The 21,595-nt window shown below is 40.4% G+C and overlaps 1 protein-coding gene and 1 long non-coding RNA gene across 2 annotated transcripts; one reads left to right on the top strand and one right to left on the bottom strand.

Annotated features, from left to right (window-relative positions):
* Positions 1-693: 693 nt before the first annotated feature.
* LOC141771167 (uncharacterized) lies at positions 694-1,207 on the bottom strand. Its single transcript, XR_012594688.1, has 2 exons — positions 1,068-1,207; positions 694-950 (listed from the first exon to the last, which is right to left on the bottom strand). It is a non-coding gene; the product is annotated as an uncharacterized LOC141771167 (long non-coding RNA).
* Positions 944-20,944, top strand: kcnk6 (potassium channel, subfamily K, member 6). The gene is made up of 3 exons (XM_074641151.1): positions 944-1,320; positions 10,070-10,462; positions 18,671-20,944. The coding sequence occupies exons 1-3, from the start codon at positions 1,005-1,007 to the stop codon at positions 18,925-18,927; spliced, it is 966 nt and encodes a 321-aa protein (XP_074497252.1). The 5' UTR covers positions 944-1,004; the 3' UTR covers positions 18,928-20,944.
* Positions 20,945-21,595: the final 651 nt, after the last annotated feature.

The following is a 21,595-nucleotide window of genomic DNA, read 5'->3' as shown; positions in this document are numbered from 1 at the left end:
CCCCCCCTTCTTTTTTCTCTCTTTGTCTTATTTTTATTTATTTATTTTCTTTTTCTCTCTTTATCTTATTTTTATTTATTTATTTACTTTTTCATTTATTTATTTTCTTTTTCTCTCTTTATCTTATTTTTATTTATTTATTTACTTTTTCATTTATTTATTTTCTTTTTCTCTCTTTATCTTATTTTTATTTATTTATTTACTTTTTCATTTATTTATTTTCTTTTTCTCTCTTTATCTTATTTTTATTTATTTATTTACTTTTTCATTTATTCATTTTATTTTAATCTCTTTATCTTATTTTTACTTATTTATTTACTTTTTCATTTATTTATTTTCTTTTTCTCTCTTTAAGTTATTTTCCTAATTATTTTCCCCCCCTGTCTTTTGTTTATTTTATATCTTTCCTTCATGTAACTAAATGTATTCTGTAACCTCTGACCCTATGGATGGATGGATGGATGGGTGGATGGATGGGTGGATGGATGGGTGGATGGGTGGGAGGGTAGGGAGGGGGATAGGGAAGGGAATTTGGACTTAACTTTCTAAACAGATCTGATGAATGATATCTATTTTGTTTGATTTATACATGTTTTGCATCTATTCTTTTTGTTGGATAAAATCTTTGAAAATCAATAAAACATATTTCGAAAAAAAACAAACAAAAAAAAAGTTCTGTCAAACAACTTAAACTTTACTAAAGTTTTGTTTGGATTTATTTATAATTGAGAAAACACAGATACAGTCCTGTAATCCTGAGTGACAGACTTGAATAAACTTGTGGAGACTTTTATCCAGGATCCAGGATGCACTTTCCAGGACTGTTGAGCTGAACACACCCTGCTGGTTGTTCTGTGGGAGGAGGATGACTCAACAGGAGGGGTTCAAGTTCAATTAGGACAGCCCCTAAAACTAGTTCACACAGCACAGAGAGAGAGCAGGCAGCCACACTGAGACAGAAGAGGAAACAACTTCACTGATGTTAGACTAGTGAAAGCTCAGACATGGATTCTGCAGGCAGGTCGTGGCTGCTGCTCACAGGCTTCATCCTGTTTTATGTCATCTACCTGTTGTTCGGAGCTCTGGTGTTCTCCAGCATCGAGCGGCCGGTGGAGGACAAACTGCGACATGACATGGAAACCCTGAAGCAGGACTTTCTGAACCAGAGCTGCGTCAACGCCTCGTCGCTGGAGCACTTTCTGCTCCAAGTCCTGTCTGCCAACAAGTACGGAGTCTCCGTCCTCAGGAACTCCTCCACCACCTCCAACTGGGACCTGGCATCCTCCATGTTCTTCGCCAACACTCTGGTCACCACTGTGGGTGAGTTCACACTGTTTTATGAAAAGAAAGAAAGTTTTTAAAGGTGCAGTATTAAAGTAAAAAGTGAATTTTTCAGGTCTTTTACATTATAAAGCAGGTTTAAAGGGAATGTTTGTAACTTTCAGAAATGCTTGTTAACAGCGACACCTGTGGCCGTTAAGTCAACGAAAGTCAGCGTCCTGTTGCTCGCGCTTGTGCTCGCTCTAAATAGACATGAACGAGCATCGCTCAAACAGTGAGGCGACACACGTCAGCTAAAACCACAATATCACTCTATATTTCAGCTGCTTGGCAGTAATGTTAGCTGACCAGACCAAGGTCTCTCCATGACGTGTTTCAGTGTCCAGCTCAAAGCGGTGTTGGCTTAAAGCGGGTCGGTGCCGGGGCTGAAGCAGGAAGAGAAACGTTATCGCCTCCCGACTGCGCCCGCAGGAAGACACCGGCACCCGGTCGGAGACGATAACGTTTCTCGCTGCGGAGCCCCGTCACTTCACAAGACACGGAAAGCGTCTGTTGGTCTGGAGGAGCAGCAGCAGTTATTTCTGCACAAACGTCCACTGTACATTCACTAGATATTCTCAGAGCTACAAAGTCTTCTGCAGTGTGGAGTGAGCGCGCATGCACGTGTAGAGGTGGAGCGAGACAGCGAGAACGCGCGCGGTATGTGAGTGAAGGCAAGCAGGCAGAGGAGCAGAGAGTCAGGCCACACGCATGGGATCCCGACCCGGTACATTTATACGCTTAAAAGTTACAAACAGTCCCTTTAAGTGATATATAAATACTGTTAAACTATCAAAACGCTCAATGTACGGAGAAATACACACAGCCCGTATTCAGAAATTATGCGTTTGAAACAAGCGGTTAGGATTTCTGTCCGTTTGTGATGTCACAAATATACAATATTTAGACCATTACACAGTTTTAAAGGTAAACATTCTAAATGTGTCCCAGTTTATTTCCTGTTGCAGTGTATGTAAATAACATCAGCTGACAGGAAGTAAACATGGACCCAAACTGTTGCCTAGCAACGCAATTCCGTCGAAATGCACTAAAACGGAGCGTTTCAGACAGAGGGTAAATACAGGTATATTCAGACAGACAGTACGAGGAAAATAAAGTTTTTTTTTAACATTGCAGCATGTAAAGATGTTCTAGTAGAAATATAAAATACAAGTATGAACCTGACAATGAGCACGATATGGGACCTTTAAGCGAGAAAAGTCACCTGGTGGCGTTTTTACGCAGGGCGCAAACTCATGAAAAAGTATAATATGATGAACAAAACCAAAACACCACAAGTCCAACATACTGACTTTTATTTTTTGGGAGATAAAACACCACAAAAGTCCAATAGTGGTAATAAGTTTATGGTGTTATTTGTTGCCACGTGTCAGAGATGTGCTGCAGCTGGGTGACTTTCAGCTTAAAGGTCAAAACACTAACAGACATCTCAGAAAACACACAGCCTCAGGGGGAAATGGGTTTCCTCTAAAGCTTATAATTAAAGACATCATTTCCTGTTCATTCAAATGTGGAAACAGGAAACGTTCAGTCAGGGGCTTCATGGGACTTTTGTTGTGGAATTTCTAAGGCAGAGGGCAGATAAATGGGCTGATTCAGTTATAGTTCATGTGACACTGATCATTGTTCGTTTGATTGTCTAGTCTAGGGTTGTACTCTCTTTCTTTTCTATCTTATAATTATTATTTTATTAGTAGTATTTTTTCCTTTAGTTATTTACTCTATTTGTTTGGTTATATGCTGTTTGTTTTGTCGTTGTTAAATAACATGTGTCTTGCACTGTTTGTTTTGTGAGTGTTTGTTTGGGAACTCTCGAAAATGAGTCGATGCATCTCAAGGGTTTAAGGGGCAAGTTTAAATTTGATTCACACAGTGGTCTGAACACCCACGGTACGGTGGTCTGAACACCCACCGTACGGTGGTCTGAACACCCACCGTACGGTGGTCTGAACACCCACCGTACAGTGTACAGTATATATAGACGCCTGACCTGCATGTTACAGGAAGTAAAGCTGGCTGTCGTGCATCATAGAGGTTTCTGTGGGACCAGTCAGGTCATCTAAAGCAGTAACGTTGCGGTGTCCCTGAACTATTCACACACCTGCACAACCACATCATTTTAATCAGTAATCAGTTTGTTTGTTGAGCTTTAGACGTGAGGAAAAAACGACAGGCTGTACAAGATCACATCAAAGCAGCATCAGTCAGTTATTCAAGCATGGTACGGTAACCTGTCAGTACAGTTAAAGTCTAAACTCATTCGTCCTGTGCAGACTGCTGGGAAGGTCATAGGGAGGAAAGATCAGAACATAGTAAATGATCCATCTCACATCCTTCACTCTGTATATGACAGCTTACTTTCTTGCTGACGGTTTAGAGTTGGGATGCACCGATCCAACTTTGTCAGCCCCGATGCCGATAGCGATCCCTGAGCTTTGGCCTAACCCTAACCCTTGCTTTCCTAATTTTGTAAAGCAAAATGTAACAAATAAATACATAGATATACATTAAGTGAATTGTTATTTATTATTAAAATAATAAATCGTACATCAACAACTTATCAGCAACTACAATTCAAGTGTAAACCTTTTTAATGCAGCATCAAATTGGTCAAAACTTAAACAGGAGTTAAAATTCCAGTATATAATGTGAATAGGATATAAACATAGAATTTAATTTAATAGATTGGTCCCATTGTCACCGATTTCCGATCCAGTTATTTGAGTCAATATCGGCAGATCTCCGATCCGGTATCAGTATCGGTGCAGCAGCAGCTGGAACTCTGTCACATGGTCACAGAGCACTTTATATTAAGGTTTACATGTGCTGTTGAACATGCAATATTCTGTTGCATTGTGTAATACTGTCGTGCTATGTTACGGTTTTTATTGTTGACGGTATGAGCATTGGCTGAATGATTGTGCAAGTATGTCAGGAGATGGAGATGTTCTTTAATGCAGTGATGCTGAGCCCAAGAAAACATCTCATTAAATCTTATCTTATCATTTAGCGTGTAAAACTTGTCCTTTCAAAAACAGTTGTAAAATGTCTGCTGTGTCTTTCTAAAGTCTGTGTTATAAGTTATAAGTCTGTGAGCAGAGTTATCTCAGCTGGGAGATGTGTGCAATATGCTTATGAAGTTTTGACAGGCACTGACAATGTCAACGCTACCTGGACTCGGTACCAAAATACTGTAGCATCATCATGGTAGTAGCATCGCTCAGAGAAGCTAATCGAGGCTTTCTGTGATATTTAAGCAAACTACTATGGAGAGACACAGTCACATTCACAGGCATGCTGACACTCACATGGGGACATGCAAACTCATGCATGAAGCAGAACAGAAATGACCTTTGTGATCAGGAGACGTTTGTTTGCTCTTTGTGTTGCATGAATTAATTTCACAATACTGCATGTGTTTTCCTTACATTACACTTCCTTCTTACACAACACATCCTCTATTAATATAGTTTAGTTGTCAAGAGAAAGAACACAAGCAGTCAGATGATCAAGCAGGCTGTAAACAAACCAACAGTTTATTGTCTAAACCTTTTGTCCGGAGGTAAAACCAGAAGGGAACAAACACAAAATGTCATGTTTTAATTCTTCATTGTATATTATGAACTCTGTGTGCACCACTACAGTACGATACGTTATGGTGAAACCATAAAGTTCTGCAAAATCAGATTGTGGAAGTTTATATAGACAGATTGGGGAAGTCATTTTAACATTTGCCTGTTTAGTTGTTTGGGGAAAGTGTGAGTTTGTCTACAACCTGTCTGATCGTCTCACAGGTTGGACACAAAATGACTATAGAGAGACACACAAAACAATCACATGGACGCACAAAACGACTACAAAGAGATACAAAATTACAAAAAAGAGACAGAACGACTACAAAGAGTCACAAGATGACTACAAAGTCATACAAAATGACTACGAAGAGACACAACACAACTACAAATAGATGCAGAATGACTACAAAGAGACACAAAACAACTACAAAGAGACGCAGAATGACTACAAAGAGACACAAAACAACTACAAAGAGACGCAGAATGACTACAAAGAGACACAAAACAACTACAAAGAGACACAAAACGACTACAGAGAGACGCAGAATGACTACACAGAGACATAAGGCTACAATAAGACGCAGAATGACTACAAAGAGACATAAGGCTACAATAAGACGCAGAATGACTACACAGAGACATAAGGCTACAATAAGACGCAGAATGACTACACAGAGACGCAAACATTCAGTGTAAAGATTGTGTGTAATTGAGGTCCAACAAACATGTTTAATGAAACTTTTGATAAGCTGGTTTTATTTTTAATATTTTGAAGACCGCATTGTTTACATCCATGTTTGCTAGCTAGCAGTCTTCTTTTTCTTTGTCCTTATGCATTGATGCACTCAAATGCTCAAAACCATTGCCCCATAGTTCAACTAGTGGTCAAAAACCTTTAAGAGAAGTCGTCATTGAGTCATTTTAAAGACATACGAGGAATATTTTTTCCACAGTTTAATAGATCAGTAGAAAATCCCATCACCACACATGTCGAGAAAAGTGTGATTTACTTTGTGTGTCTAATCTGTGTCTAAACAGATTACGTGTCTCTAAATGAATTAGCCTCCAGATAGAAACTTCCATGCAATCATGTGTCATTATATTCTCTAAGTGGAGCTGAAATAGTATTTGAGATAGAGTTGGAACGCAGCCGACAAGAAAATGAGAATAAAATGTTAATTTTGTCTTGAATGTTTATACTGAGAATAGAAAGTAGCTCCTAAATGATATCACAAAACAAACTTTTCCTGGAAATAAGTGAAATCATAAACTGGAATCAAATCAAAAAGCCAATGAGAGAACTGAACTGACAGCACAGAGCATCTTTATGTGGCGTTCCTCTGAATGTGTGTTGAACAAACTTCACAGTAACTTCATTGTACATCCAGTTTAGCTGTAGTTGAGCTGAATGTGTGCTTGTTTTGGCGAACGACTCGCACTCATTTCTGCAGTCTGTTAAACCCCTGAAAGTCACACTTTAAAATAGTACCTGTAGTAAGTGACGTCATGTATTTGATGTTGGGACAGATGTGAAGTCTCAGGCTGAGATATATTGTATATCAGTATGTTTTTGAATCATGATTTCATTCCCTGTACAGAAGAGAGACTGTCCTATCTCTCCAGACATGAGTGTCAAGGTCCACAGCAGCGGTGTGATCAGGTTCATACCACAGATGGCTGCTCAGTCGCTGTCAACAATAACATTTCTGCACAGTTCTCTTCACCCATCCTGTGTTTTCTGTGATCAAACACAAGTCATGTGATTTCAGAGTTACCTCCAACTAGCCGTGTTTGTGTTTGTCTGTGCCCCTGAGTGTTTCTGGATGATGGATAGTAACCTGCCGGCTGACAAAGAAAGCTTTGTACTGATCGCATGAAGTCCTTCTCTTCTCTGGCTCGAATGTCCGTCAGGCAGCTCCATTCAAACACATCACCCAAATCTAGCCAGTGATCACCAGAGCTTCATTATATGGAGGATGAAATTATGTTAAGTCTTAAAGTTCTTACCTAGAGTGACGTTATTTATCCTTCATACAGTATATCCAGTATCTCTTCATTCTGTTAAACAATTGAAAAATACTCGGACTGTGAGTTCATTCAAATATTAGATCGCGATTAATCGTATGATTGTCCAAAGTTAATACTGATTAATTGCACATTTTTATCTGATCTAAATGTACCTTAAAGCGAGATTTATCAAGTATTTAATACTCTTATCAACATGGGAGTGGGCAAATATGCTTACTTTATGCAAATGTATGTATATATTTATTATTGGAAATCAATTAACAACACAAAACAATGACAGATATTGTCCAGAAACCCTCACAGGTACTGCATTTAGCATAAAACAATATGCTCAAATCATAACATGTCAAACTGCAGCCCAACAGGCAACAACAGCTGTCAGTGTGTCAGTGTGCTGACTTGACTATGACTTGCCCCAAACTGCATGTGATTATCATAAAGTGGGCATGTCTGTAAAGGGGAGACTCGTGGGTACCCATAGAACCCATTTACATTCACATATCTGGAGGTCAGAGGTCAAGGGACCCCTTTGAAAATAGCCATGCCAGTTTTTCCTTGCCAAAATGTAGCCTAAGTTCAGAGCGTTATTTAGCCTCCTTCGCGTCAAGCTGGTATGACGTGGTTGGATGGATCATATGATAGCAGGCTCTTCGCTCTAGCTTTAAAACGGAGCGCGCTACAACTTCCAAAATATTGATTGCGTTAAAGAAATTAGTGGCGTTAAAACCAATTTGCGTTGACGCGCTATTATCGTGTTAACTTTGACAGCCCTAAAAAAATCCATTTGGCATGGTTACAATGCATACGAATACATATCGTACAACTAGAGCTGCACTAATATGATTAGTTTCATTAACGATTAATCTGCTGATTATTTTCTAGATTAATCAATTAATCTTTTGGTCTATGAAATGTCAGAAAAATTTCCAAATGTCCTCTGTGTTTCTCAAAGTCCAAGGTGATGTCTTTCTTTGTCTGTCCAAAACCCAAAGATATTCAGTTGAATATTTAATATTTAATGGTATAAATCAAAGAAAAGCAAGAATCTCCATATCTGAGAGTGAAAACAACATTTTCTGCCAATTTTGCATGAAAAATTACTTTTTAACGATTGATCGATTATCAAAATAGTTATTTTTCCTTCGATCGACTAATCGATTAGTCGACTATCATTGCTGAACTGCTGACTGTAATTTTCTGCTACGGATGCTGTTAGAAACATCTGCTTTAAGACAAAAACAGGTAGTCACGCTCAGCTCAAAAGTACAGCTGTGTTTTATTTCTGCCGCTCCTCTATTGTCTATAATTTTGTGCAATTGCAGCTGTTTTCAGCCTTTTATGTAGTAGCCTAGTTTATGATCTTATGAAGTAACCGACGGGTGGAAGGCCGCCAGCTTAAAGCAGCCATTCCTTTAACCGCACTGCAGTTAGATAATTTGCACATCAAATAATATTATATGATCTTGTGCAAACACTTGCTGTAGCTGCCCTGACTTGACTCTTTCTGTTCTCATGAGCTGACTCTGTTCAGCACTGTATGGATCAACGTGGCAGTTTAATGTGTGGGAGTTGATTGTGCTTTTTTGTATTGTTTCTTTACTGCGGCTGTATTGTGGTCGTTACTGTAAATCACTTTTCTTTTATGTGACTGAGGAGACTGAGTTGAGTTCTGGCACAGTCAGAGGCTCATTTCTGTTTCGGTAGTTTCAGCGCTGCCTGGTAGAGGAAATAGTTTCAGTGCTGCCTGGTAGAGGAAATAGATTCAGCGCTGCCTGGTAGAGGATGTCTCCCTGAAGGCAGGTTGCACAGATACTCAGTGAGCAGTTTGTGTGGTGACTCTGGGTTTTATGTTCTTCCTCCCAGCATTAGTTCCTGGATACAGCTGCTGTTCTTCGGTGCTTTTGAACTGGAAAGTTGGCTGCAGCCCAACTTCAAGCGCCAGTACTGTTAACCACTAGTCTTACAGGTCCAGTAGCTTTACCTGAGACACTATTACTGGTTCTGGAGCAATCTGTTGACTCATTTTTATGATGAATAGTGGAAACACTTTGAGGAAATGTTTCACCTAAACTAAGTCCTCTTACTGTGCAATCATCATGTTGTCTGCAGCTGTCACTGAGAGAACACAGTATGAAGCTTAAAGGACAAAACGTATATTATCATGTACCGCTCATGGTATCTAGCCAATGTTTTGAGACGTAGGTCTCTGAAATTTGGTGGATATTGGAGGTGGATGGATATTAATTTCAAGGTTCAAGGTTCTTTATTTTTCATTCGTCAATTCCAGCTAAGCAGTCATTGGCACTGAAAATCTTTTGATCTCAGGTTCCTTCAACAATGCTCACTAAATATGTATATATAAAAGGGGAAATCACAAGTAAAAGTAAAATGATACTATAAGGCCTAAAATAGTGCAGTTAAATGTAGAGCTGTTGAAGACGGTATGTCAGATGGGAAAACTGAATGTAAAGAGGATGTAGTATGTATATGCATGATGAGAGGTAATATATGTACACAGAGGTGTAGACAGGATGTAGTATTTATATGCATGATGAGAAGTAATACATGTACACAGAGGTGTAGACAGGATGTAGTATTTATATGCATGATGAGAAGTAATACATGTACACAGAGGTGTAGACAGGATGTAGTTTGATTAAATGTGTTTAAAGGAAGTGATATTGATATACAGTTGAATAGAATCCAACTTTATTGTCCACCAGAGTGGAAATCTGTAAAACATAAAAGAATGAAAGCAAAACATATAGAACAAATATGGTAAAAAAGAAACACTGAGACTAAGTATAAAATACACTACAGTATGTGAGTAAAAAATAAAATACTTAAGATATTAATACATAACACGAGATATTGTTTAGCAACTGTTTTTGAGTTTAAAATGCTGATTGCACATATTTTTGGTTGCCAACGCCACCATCAAGCAACTCCCAGGGACTTAAATTGAGGAAATAAAGGATGAGAGCTGTCTGTCAGGATGATATAATAATAATAATAATAATTAATACAAATGCAGGAAATAGATTTCACTTTGTGTCACCACTTTAACAGTCTTCCTCTTTGTCTTTTCTCTTGTGCCTCCCCTCTTCCTCCTCCTCTGTCTCCAGGTTATGGTCACACCACTCCTCTGTCTGACACTGGGAAAGGTTTCTCCATCCTCTACGCCCTGATAGGAGTCCCCTTCACCATGCTGGTGCTCACCGCCTGCGTCCAGAGGCTCATGTACCCTCTGGTCTTCACTCCCGTCGCCCTCCTGCAGCGTTCGGGCATGAAGCCTCAGTCGGCCACCGTCCTCCACTTCGTGTTGCTGCTGGTCGTGGTGGTGGTGTGCTTCTTCGTGGTGCCGGCGGCCGTGTTTAGCGCTTTGGAGCTCTCCTGGTCGTTCTTGGACGGCATCTACTTCTCTTTCATCTCGCTGTGCACCATCGGACTGGGAGACTTCGTTCCGGGGACGCAGCCCGGGCAGAAGTTCCGGCCGCTGTACCAGGTCTCCGTCATGGGTGAGTGCAGTTGTTGTTACGTCCCTCGTAGGTCAGAAATGCATTTATCCGGTCGACCAAACTATACCTGTTATGACTAAGTACAGTAAGAACGTCCAGAACGTCCATTTGTCCTTTTAAAGTTTAGCTGAACACAAAGGTTGCGTCTGAAACTTTACTCTAACTTGCTAAGCTAAAACATTACAACAACGCAAATTGCATACTATTTCCAGTGAAATATTACAGTATGCAAACGCTGTCCCACAATGCAATGCGGTACTGACGACAACGGTCATAACAGACGTTGACTGACAGCTCTGTCTCATCAATAACGCTTCAATTTAAACTCATGTTCAAGATTTCACTTTGCGAGGTGTAATATATTTTTTAATTAGTTCAGGCTTCTTGTATCTCATGTGTCTTTTTATTCCTCTGCACCGGCGACCGCTGTAGCCTGAGGGAGGTATTATGTTTTCGGATTGCCCGTCCGTACATTGACCATTGTCGTGAACGCGATATCTCAGGAACGCCTGGAGGGAATATCTTAAAATTTGGTAAAAACGTCCACCTGGACTGAAGGATGAACTGATAAGATTTTGGTGGTCAAAGGTCACTGTGACCTCACGTCCGTCCCATTCTCGTGATATTTCAGGAACACCTTGAGTGAATTTCTTCAAATTTGGCACAAACATCCACTTGGACTCCAGGATGATCTGATTAGATTTTGGTGGTCAGAGGTCAAGGTCATTTTGGGCCATAACTCAAGAATTCATATGCTTATTATGACAATTTCACACAAATGTCTAATGGGATAAAATAATGAAGTGATGATATTTTAGACAGACATTGATGTAAACTGTAACTTGACTGGTTGGCGGAGGCGTACAACCGCAAGGTGGTAATTCTAGTTATGTATTTTAAACTTGTTTCCAAAAAGTGCAGCCAGTTTTCTGATCATACTAGTGTCATTGTTAAGGCAAACACTGCTTTTCTGCTTCAGTTTCATTACTTGTTTTGTTTTGTTTGCTTCTGATGTTTAATTCATTCAGAGTTTAATCTGAATGTTTCTACAGTCACAGTGCCAGCCTCACACACTTCCTCCTGTTTAAGGCTTGGTCACAGTACATGTTTGATAAGAAGGTGTTGTCTCATCGTGATCCGGGACACACTGACGTGCATATCAGCACCTGATTACTGAGCAAACAAATTGGCTTCACATGCAAATGAATTACTCACACATGAAATTTACCAAAGACATGTTGAAAAATACTGACAAATGCCAGACGTTACTCACATTCACAACTTTCACAGTTATGATACAGTACAGACTCGGATGTCAGGAATTAAAATACATGTACGTGTGTCGTGTTAACAAACTGTTGAGGTGTGATATCTTATGTAATATACAGAGATAATAATATACCCTCCTCCTCTTTGGTTTCATCCCAACGTCTGTATCATCTTGGTCATGTAGCCTGATGCTGCGTCATTGTGATCTGTAGAATAATCAGCCGTTAAAGCAGATCTACTCTGTTGGTCGTCTATTGATCGTAGGGTTGTTTGTTTGATCCTCGGCTCCTCCTGTCCACATGTCGACGAGCCTTGCATGGCAGCTTCGCCACCGTTTTATGAGGAAGGAAATGTATTCAACACATTTGTAACACATTTAACTAAACTGAATCTGTAATCCAAAATAACTCACAGATCAGCAATAAAACGTTACCTTTTATGGTGCAATAAGTAACATTATCTTTTCTGCATGAAAATAAAAAGTAAATGTTGCAGTTGGTTTGCATCTGGCTGAGGTGGAAATGTTGGCAGCCTCTGCTTACTCCTATAGGAATCATTATTCATTCAGATACTTCATCAATATGAATCTGATCTCATAATCCTCATTATTATGATTACGTGTTTCTCCACCCAACAGCGTTTCTACACTCTAAAACGCCCAAACATCATTTAAAAGTAGCCGGTTTCAACAAACACAGGGTCACCGTGATATTTTCATGTCTACTCTGTTATTATTTCACTTCAATGATGACTAAGAATATAAAATCTGCTGCACTGTGGGTACGTTAAAATGAAAACTAACAGGGGTCACATGACTCAGATTGAGTCACACAGAGCTGCTACATGCCTGCAGAGCTGTGGACGGTCCATCAGAATATCAGTGTGACCCGGCAGAGGCACAGAGCCAGAGGTGACACATCACACCAGATCTCTGCTGCAGAAACTCCTCCTCATCATCTTCCTCTTTAGAGAGGAAAGAAGACGAGGCAGCTTTTTGTTGTTATGCAAGGAAAGCAGGGGAGATGCTTTAAAGCAAAGACTTCATAAATATGATGACAGGAAAGACATTTGAGGGGTGATGACTGGTCATGAAAGGATGCCAGAGGAAGAACTGTAGTTGTTTTTAAAAAGTATTTCTTGAGAGAATATAACAGAAAGGTTCTAAAAGTCATATCTCCAGGATGATTGTTTTGTCTTGCTGCTCTGAGGGGAGAAGCTGACCTCGGCGGCCGTGCTACAGTCTTCATTCTCACCTCTGATGTGAGAAGTAGCACCTCTCACTGCTCCTCTCTTTTCTCGGTAGCGAGTCAGAGGTTGAGAAGTGGGTTCCTCTGAAATTGCACTTCTCTCCGAGTCATCTGTGAGCTGCCTGGAAATTGAAGTACTCTCTTCTGTGTCGCTCTTTGTAAGTTCATCTGACTTTGCAGAGAGTTTCATGGAACTGAGATGAAATGATCTCAGATGCATTAGTGGCTTTTGATAGAAGTTAGTTTTTTAATAAGCTTTTTAAAACCTGGAGAGAGTCAATGCAACAGCACTCTGATTGTAATGTGTCGCTCTATCGGTGACATTAATTGGTCAGTTCACCACTTTGGGTCGGACTGAAATATCTCAAAATATCTGATACTGTAGGGCTGCAGCTAACAATTATTTTCATTATCGATTAATCTGCAGATTTGTATGCCTCCATGGCGGCAAAAGCCGTGGCCGCAGGTGTTATGTTTTCGAGTTGTCCGTCCATCCATGTCTTTCTCGTTTTCCTTCTTGAATTTTGTTCAGATTTGGCACAAACGTCCGCTTGGATTCAAGGATGAACTGATTAGATTTTGGTGGTCAAAGGTCACTGTGACCTCACATCCATCCCATTCTTGTGATATCTCGGGAACACCTTGTTTGGCACAAACATCCACTTGGTTGAACTCAAGGAATGAACTGATTCGAATTTGATTGACACATTTTTGGCCATAACTCAAGAATATACACTCACCGGCCACTTTATTAGGTACACCTTGCTAGTACGGGTGGTCTTCTGCTGCTGTAGCCCATCTGCTTCAAGGTTGGACGTGTTCTGCGTTCAGAGATGGTATTCTGCATACCTTGGTTGTAACGAGTGGTTATTTGAGTTACTGTTGCCTTTCTATCATCTCCAACCACTCTGCCCATTCTCCTCTGACCTCTGACATCAACAAGGCATTTCCGTCCACACAACTGCCGCTCACTGGATATGTTCTCTTGTTCGGACCATTCTCTATAAACCCTAGAGATGGTTGTGCATGAAAATCCCAGTAGATCAGCAGTTTTTGAAATACTCAGACCAGCCCGTCTGGCAACAACAACCATGCCACGTTCAAAGTCACTTAAATCCCCTTTCTTCCCCATTCTGATGCTCGGTTTGAACTCCAGCAAGTCGTCTTCACCACGTCTAGATGCCTAAATGCATTGAGTTGCTGCCATGTGATTGGCTGATTAGCTATTTGTGTTAACAAGCAATTGAACAGGTGTGCCTAATAAAGTGGCCGGTGAGTGTTTATGCTAAGCATGATAATGTCACACAAATGTCTCACAGGATAAAATGATGAAGTGATGACACTTTGAATAAACATGGATGTAAACTGGTCTATAAAATGGTATAAATATATCCAAAGTGACCAAGTTGAAGTAGTTTAGATGTCTTTTATTATCCAAAACCCAAAGAGATTCAGTTTAGAACAATATATAACAAAGAAAGCAGAAAATCTGGTCATAGGAGAACCTGGAACCAGAGGGCAGGAAAACATGATGTGCATTCACAATGATGTGATTCAGATGTTAATTGTAAATGTGCTTCTTCATAAAAGCTTGTAGTGGATCCCAGTGGTTCTTTGTTCTTTAGATTGAGACTCCACTGTCACATGACGGAGGTTATTTCTTGTTATTCAGCTTCTGTGCGGGTGTTTTCTCTGTAATTGAATCGGGAGGAATGACCTTTATGGCCAAAAGTAGCCGTGCTGTTGTTTTATTCCTCTGTGGTCAGTCAGAGAGCTCTACAGTGAATATCAGACCAACACTCCCCTGCAACAATTAGACTAACAAACAAGAACATTTGGTTTCTGTGGCCATTTAGGACATGAACATGTTGTTTGATTAAGCATCTTTCTGCTGATATACACGTTCTCCCCCATATTGCCTTAAATTAGGAGGATTTATATTAGATTGTATCGTCAGAGGGACCCAGGTGGACACATGAGAAATTGCTGTGTTTTCCTCCTGAGCTGTCCTCGGCTAATCCCTTGACTTCAGTTTGGAGGCCCAGCGGTTCACACGGAGCAGCCGTGTTGTTTCTTGGTCCCAGCGGCTGTGTTATATAATAATGATGTAGGTCGAGTCAGATTAACCCACTGCAGGTTTCTGAGGGGGATTAGGGACCGACTGCAAGATGTGTCCTGACGTAACGTCTCCTCAAACTGCTGTTGTTTCCCCGGCTGTAGAGCTAAAACTGACAATATGTGAAAACACATTCCCTGCTGTAGTGGTGAATGGAAATGAAGACCAACTTCTAATAAGTGTTTTAACATTTTCACACAATTAATTTATTACCAGCCATCATTTTGATCACTCTGTCCCGGCTGCCGTGGCCGGTGGCAACATGTTTTGGGGTCGTCCCTCGTGAACGCGCCTGGAGTGAATTTCTTCAAATTTGGCACAAACGTCCACTTGGACTCAACGATGACCTGATTAGAATTTGGTGGTCAAAGGTCAAGGGTCACTGTGACCTTACGTCCGTCCCATTCTCATGAAAGCAATATCTCAGGAATGCTTGGAGGGAATTTCATTACATCTGGCACAAACTTACACTTCTACTCAAGGAGAATTTGGTGGTCAAACGTCACTGTGACCTCAGAAAATACGTTTTTGTCCATAACTCAAGAATTCATGCTAATTATGACAATTTTGCTCAAATGTTTAACAGGATAAAATGATGAAGTGATGATATTTTGGACAGACATGGATGTACACTGCAACTTGACTGGTTGGCGGAGGCATACAACCACAATTCTAGTTTTAGAGGAGGCAGTGGAGGTTTCAAATCTTATTTAGCAATGAAACTTTATTATTGTCCAACTATAATAATCTAAACATGGTCATCATATAAAATAAAAATGTATTCTGATTCTGAAGTGATGCGATGCAAAGGCCCCAAACCATAGACTGTATATGAGAAGTGGACGTAGTCAACGTGATGTCACCAATTGGTTTGTGGACTGCCTTTTTGAAGCCTCAAGTTTGGCATTTTGGCCATCGTCATCTTGTTTTTTTGCAACCAGAAGTGACACGAGAGGGTGGAGCTAAGTAGCGACACTGAATAAGACACTTTCAGCCCAGACCAGACAACGCCGTGGTAGCCACCTGTCAATCACCAGGTAGCCCCGCCCTAAAGCATCCCCTGCTTTATGGTCTATTTGACTCTAAATGGGACCATAATTTACTAAATGAACATCATGCTGTATTGAAGAAGACTTGAAACTAGTGATTGAGACCATAAACTCATGTTTACAATGTTTACTGAGGTAATAAATCAAGAGAGAAGTAGGCTCATTTTCTCATAGACTTCTATACAACCAGACTTCTTTTAGCAACCAGAGGAGTCGCCCCCTGCTGGCTGTTAGAGAGAATGCAGGTTTAAGGCACATGAGACTCCCTCAACGTACTATTGACCATGAAAAGTTCAGAACTGCTGTTTCAAGGCTTTTCCACGACAGCACAGCATTCCTAGTGCTGCTGAAGAGCAAATATTTTGGTGTTAGTTTGGAGTTTGGACAGTCAAAGTCCTTTAACTCGTTATGTTCTGTTAGTCACCATGATGAGTGCTTCACAGGTGGAAAATAATACAAGAGCAGTATGAGATTAAAAGATGTCAGGTTCAAACTGTTTTGGTTCAAGTACAGTTGTTCATTAAAAGTGATAATAGGAAGATATTATCTGTATCTGTTCCGGTAGGTTGTGGGAAGTTTTTCTTAAATGTGGTTTCCTGTAACGTGTAGGTAGAGAAACCAGAGGTGCTCATATATTTCCCCTGGGTTTTCCCCTGCACCACTTACTGTACACTTCCCACAGTAACTGTAATGTGGAGCGGAGGCCTCTGTAATCCTACACTGTTTTTCTATACGAGTTGTTCTACTCGTATAGTGAGAGACATTGTCCAGGACCTGAACTCTGTGGTTATGTGGGGCAGTTCAGTGCACACATGTGACAGAAGGAAACCACACAGCTTGTCTTTAAGGCAAACTCAAGAATCAGAGCAGAAGTAACCAATGTTGAGCAGATTTTGTTTTCACCTTTGCACACCCACTGGAGGGCACTTTCATCCTCCTTTTTGATTAAATGGATTTATTAAAATAGATTTCTCTGTCCGCGGTCCGGTGTACGTCAGACTTTGACATTAATTCCTCGGCTATGTACTGGCCACGTTGTCAGAGTTTACGTAGTCATGAACGGAGCAGACTGTTCAAAGCAGCTGGCAGTGAACTTGTAAAGATTTAGAGTTTGACCTGATAACATGGGAGTTTCCTCTGACTTGAAACGACAGCTCTGTGCGGTGCGTACAGAAAATACCCCACGTACCAACAGCACCATGACCCATTTAGATGAAATAACACATGTATTGCTTTGTCAATGTACAGGTCACCTGGACGTGCCTCCTTGACCTGTTAATACAAATGTTTTTATTGAATTTTCAACTCCAGCCATACAGCTGTCACATACTGTACACTGTTACACTGTAAATCACAAGTTCCATCATTATACAATATTATATTGAATCTTTGGACAACTATATGATATTTTCTGATATCACAAAGTCTGCCATGATACGACTTTGATTCAATTCAGGGTTCTGTGATCAATATGAGACGATATCATATCCCTATTTAACACAATCGGTTACATTTACTGTATATCAACTCACAATAAACAACTAAAGATTTGACAATTGTATTACTGGGCTCTTCCAGACATTTAAAAGAAAAACAATCTATTCTTTTTTATAAAAAGAATAAAAACAGACCTCCTGTTGTTCACTATGAAGGGCCTCATTTCTCATGTTTAAGCGCTGTTTGAGTGTTTAGGAAGGAGGTGCGCTTAGACGGAAATGCTGACACAGATGACATGCCATGGGAATTTCAAAATAATGGCGTATCTTAAAGATGTCGATACGAATCAATGTTTTCACTTTGCATCAATGATGTTGGATCGCTGAAAATTGACCCTTAAAACACACATGTACGTATATACACACATACATAGTGTTGCTTGTGCAGATTGTCTGCTTGTGTTATGTCTTCTGTAATGTGATTTTATCTGTGCCGACTGTCTGCTTAACATTGTTTTGTGTTAATTGCCTGCTTTCTAAATGTCTTACTTTGCATGATGCTGCCTCACTCCTCTCAGCTTTTTATCCTGTTCAGCTGTTTTGCTCACTCCTGCTCTAATTTTATAATGTTGTATGTTTTATTTGTTATTTTAATGGCCAATTTTAACAACAGTTATTTATTAGCCTCTTGGCTAACACTGGCACATTCACAGTGATGCTGATCAATGTGCATCAATCAATTAGTTTTAAAAAATAGTGTCAAAGGAGGAAAGATCCTCTACATGAACGGGCATTTGACCTATTATATACTAAAATAAAGAAGAAAAGGATGTCAGATCTATCTGGTAGAGGTTGAGGTTGTTTGCCATCACATCCACCCGCCACATTTATGGGATGGCGGTGCCATCTTATTCCGTTTGAGGAGAATCTCTCCTCCTCGCCATTTTCCCCCCAAACCTTCTGATGCATCCAATATTTCAGAAATAATGAAGCTTCAGGTAGAGACTCTCTTTTGCATGTCTGTTGAATGAATGACCTCTCGTGACCTCTGTCTCTCTGCCTCTCTTTCCCCCCCCCCCCCACCCCCCCAGTCTACCTGTTCTTCGGCCTGATGATGATGTTCCTCCTGCTGCGCTCCTTCCACAAAATGGCCGACCTGCACGGCCTGACCTCCTTCCTGCAGCTGCCGCACTGCGAGGAGTCCGAGCTGAACGAAGACAGGGAGCCCATCGTAGAGAACAGACACGAAGACCAGACGCCTCCTTCTCCTTACCCGACAGAAAAAGAGGCCAGCAAGCCTCTGGAGCCGGGATCACAGTCCTCGTACAACACCATCAACACCAGCTGAGCTGTGGGGGGGAAGAAAGAGAAGCTCTAACTCTGGACCCAGACTGGTGGGCTGAATCTGAACTCTTATCTTAGTTTGTCCATTGTGTCTTCTTTAGTCTCATGTTAAAAACATTTGATGAGGAATTGAGATGAGTTTTTTAAGATTCAGCCAGAACAGTTTGGTGAGTGGTTACTACACCGCTCTCTGCACATAAAGAACTATCCTGACTTGACTACAGCTAAAAGATGTGATAACAGATGTTCCTGTTCCTCCTCAACGCTGGTAGAACCGGTGTGTTCACCGTACCGGCTCAGGATGGCACACGAAGGGCTCGGAGAAGAACTTTTTGACACATGGTTGGTTGGTTGCAACCTTGCATGCATTTTTTTTGTCACATTGCTATACAGTATGTGTCACAGGTTTGGGTTGCTGGTTCAGGACTAACAAATAGAGAGCCAAAGAGTTTCACCCCTTCCGGTGGACCCCCATGGGACCTTATGAAAAAATATGAATGGTAGTCAATGGAGAGAGACAAATATATTGTTTTGATCCCATTTGAATGGCGCCACGAAATCACACATGATGTTTGGTAATTTAAAAGATGATTTTGCAAATCAAGAAAGTCTCAGTTTGTCGTAGTATCATTTAGTATTGTGTGAAACCGCTCAGTGAACTACATCTCTCGTCTCAGACAAAATACGTCATCAACACTAGCTAGCTAACGTAGCTATGACCAGGCCCATTATCTTTTCTGATGTGTTCTATCCAGCGACTCCTCGTCTTTTTATCAGCCGGGAACAGAAAGAACGAGCGAAACCCGTTACTGGTGTGAGTTCATCCCAGTAGGAAACACACAGGCATCGTAGCTTCAGAGAGAGAGAGACGTCACTTACATGACTTTTGGGCGTGTCGTCTTTCTAATTGCTGATACTTCAACAGTTTTACAACAAACTGAGACTTTCTTGACTTGCAAAATTATTATATTATTAAATTGACAAACATCATCTGTGTGATTCGTGGCGCAATTCAAAACGGGATCAAAAAAATATTTGTCTCTCTCTGTTGACTACCGTTAATATTTTTTCCGAAATAAGATCCCATAGTGGTCCACTAGAAGGGCAGGGACATCGGCTCTCTATATGGTATGTAATTGTACTGAAACATCTTGTAGATGCACTTTCCATTTCAACTTTACAGAACTCTTTTACACCTTTAACTACATACGTTTGTATATGGGTGTATTGTTCAGCTCCTTCTCTGTATATTTCCCGTATGCACATCATGGCCAAAACACCTCCAGACCGTCCAGTCATATCTAGAGCCAAGATGTGCCTTTACTCAGTTCTTCACCACTTGAATGCATCTTCATAAGCATGAATGGTCACAACTGCAGTGAAATCTGTTAAACCTTTAGATCACTTCCTCATATAAAGGTCAAATGTGGACCTACACTGAGTATATAAAACACTGGGGATGTTAACTGGAATGTGTTTAATCAGATTTCCTGTGTAAAAGTAGTGCCTTTCCTGTCTTAGTCAGCTGTGATGAGTACAGGAAGCACAGATGAGCACTGTGTTTGCCTCAGGACGTGGGCCGTCCTCCTTTATGGTGCTGCTCCCTGGTGTCTGCACGGATGTAGCGCAGCATGTTACTACGCCTCCAGAAGAGTCTGAAATAGGGTCAAAGGGTTGGAACAGAGGGATCGAGGAAAAGAAAATGACTGTAAATAAAAAGTGTTTCGCTGTGGTGATTGATGAAGTAATTAATTTCCATGGAAAACCAAATGTTACTCGTCAAACATCACACGTTCTGTGTGATTTAGAGATCATGAACACTTGAAATGCACTTTAATGTTCACATCAGTTCTTTTTCTTTTACCGTGGAAGTTGTAGTTGAATGAGTTGTAGGCTAATTATATCCCGATACTGTAAAACAAGTTGTCTCTGTCCATGTCGGTGTGTATGTTGTAGTGTAGTAATATATTAATATGTATTCACATTGGACCACCATAAATTAAAAAGAACCTTTCCCTGTATTATTATGTTGTCATGTTTGTTCTCTTAAGCGTTTAACAACTATTAAATGAATCGCCAACTATTTGGATAATCGGTGCGAGTATTGTTTTAAGACATAAAAGTCCAAACTCTCTGATTCCAGCTTCTTAAATGTGAATATTTTCTGGTTTCTTTCCTCCTCTATGACGGTAAACTGAATATCTTTGAGTTGTGGACAAAACAAGACATTTGAGGATGTCGTCAAACAACCAATCGAATAAGCGACAAAGAAAATAATGGTTTGTTGCAGCCTTACCCCTTCGTCTTCACAATTTTAAGCTGTCAATACGAAACACCCAGCAATTTTGCTCAATGGTATGTGAGCACAAATTGTGTTAATGAGGTGGATATCTGCCTCAAATCAAGTGTCTGAGAGCATTAAAGTCTTTCAGAGTAACACAAAACAATGAGACAAAGTGATTGATTTGTTATTTATAGTGTGGAGTGACAGTGGGCGAAGCTGCTTCCAAGAGTCCACGTGTTACCCGTCTTATCTGTCTATTAGGAATCTGACTGGAATGAAAACTACATGTCAGTTTATTCCGATAACGTACTGACATCCTGGATGGTCTTTGTGGCTCAACTCCACGTATTATTTGTAAGTTTCTGGTGTGATCGTGACAAAATGTAAA

The sequence above is a fragment of the Sebastes fasciatus genome, chromosome 7 (genome assembly GCF_043250625.1).
Source record: "Sebastes fasciatus isolate fSebFas1 chromosome 7, fSebFas1.pri, whole genome shotgun sequence".
NCBI lineage: Eukaryota > Metazoa > Chordata > Actinopteri > Perciformes > Sebastidae > Sebastes > Sebastes fasciatus.
The sequence above is the reverse complement of the archived record's forward strand: the minus strand, read 5'-3'. Positions and strand labels throughout refer to the sequence as shown.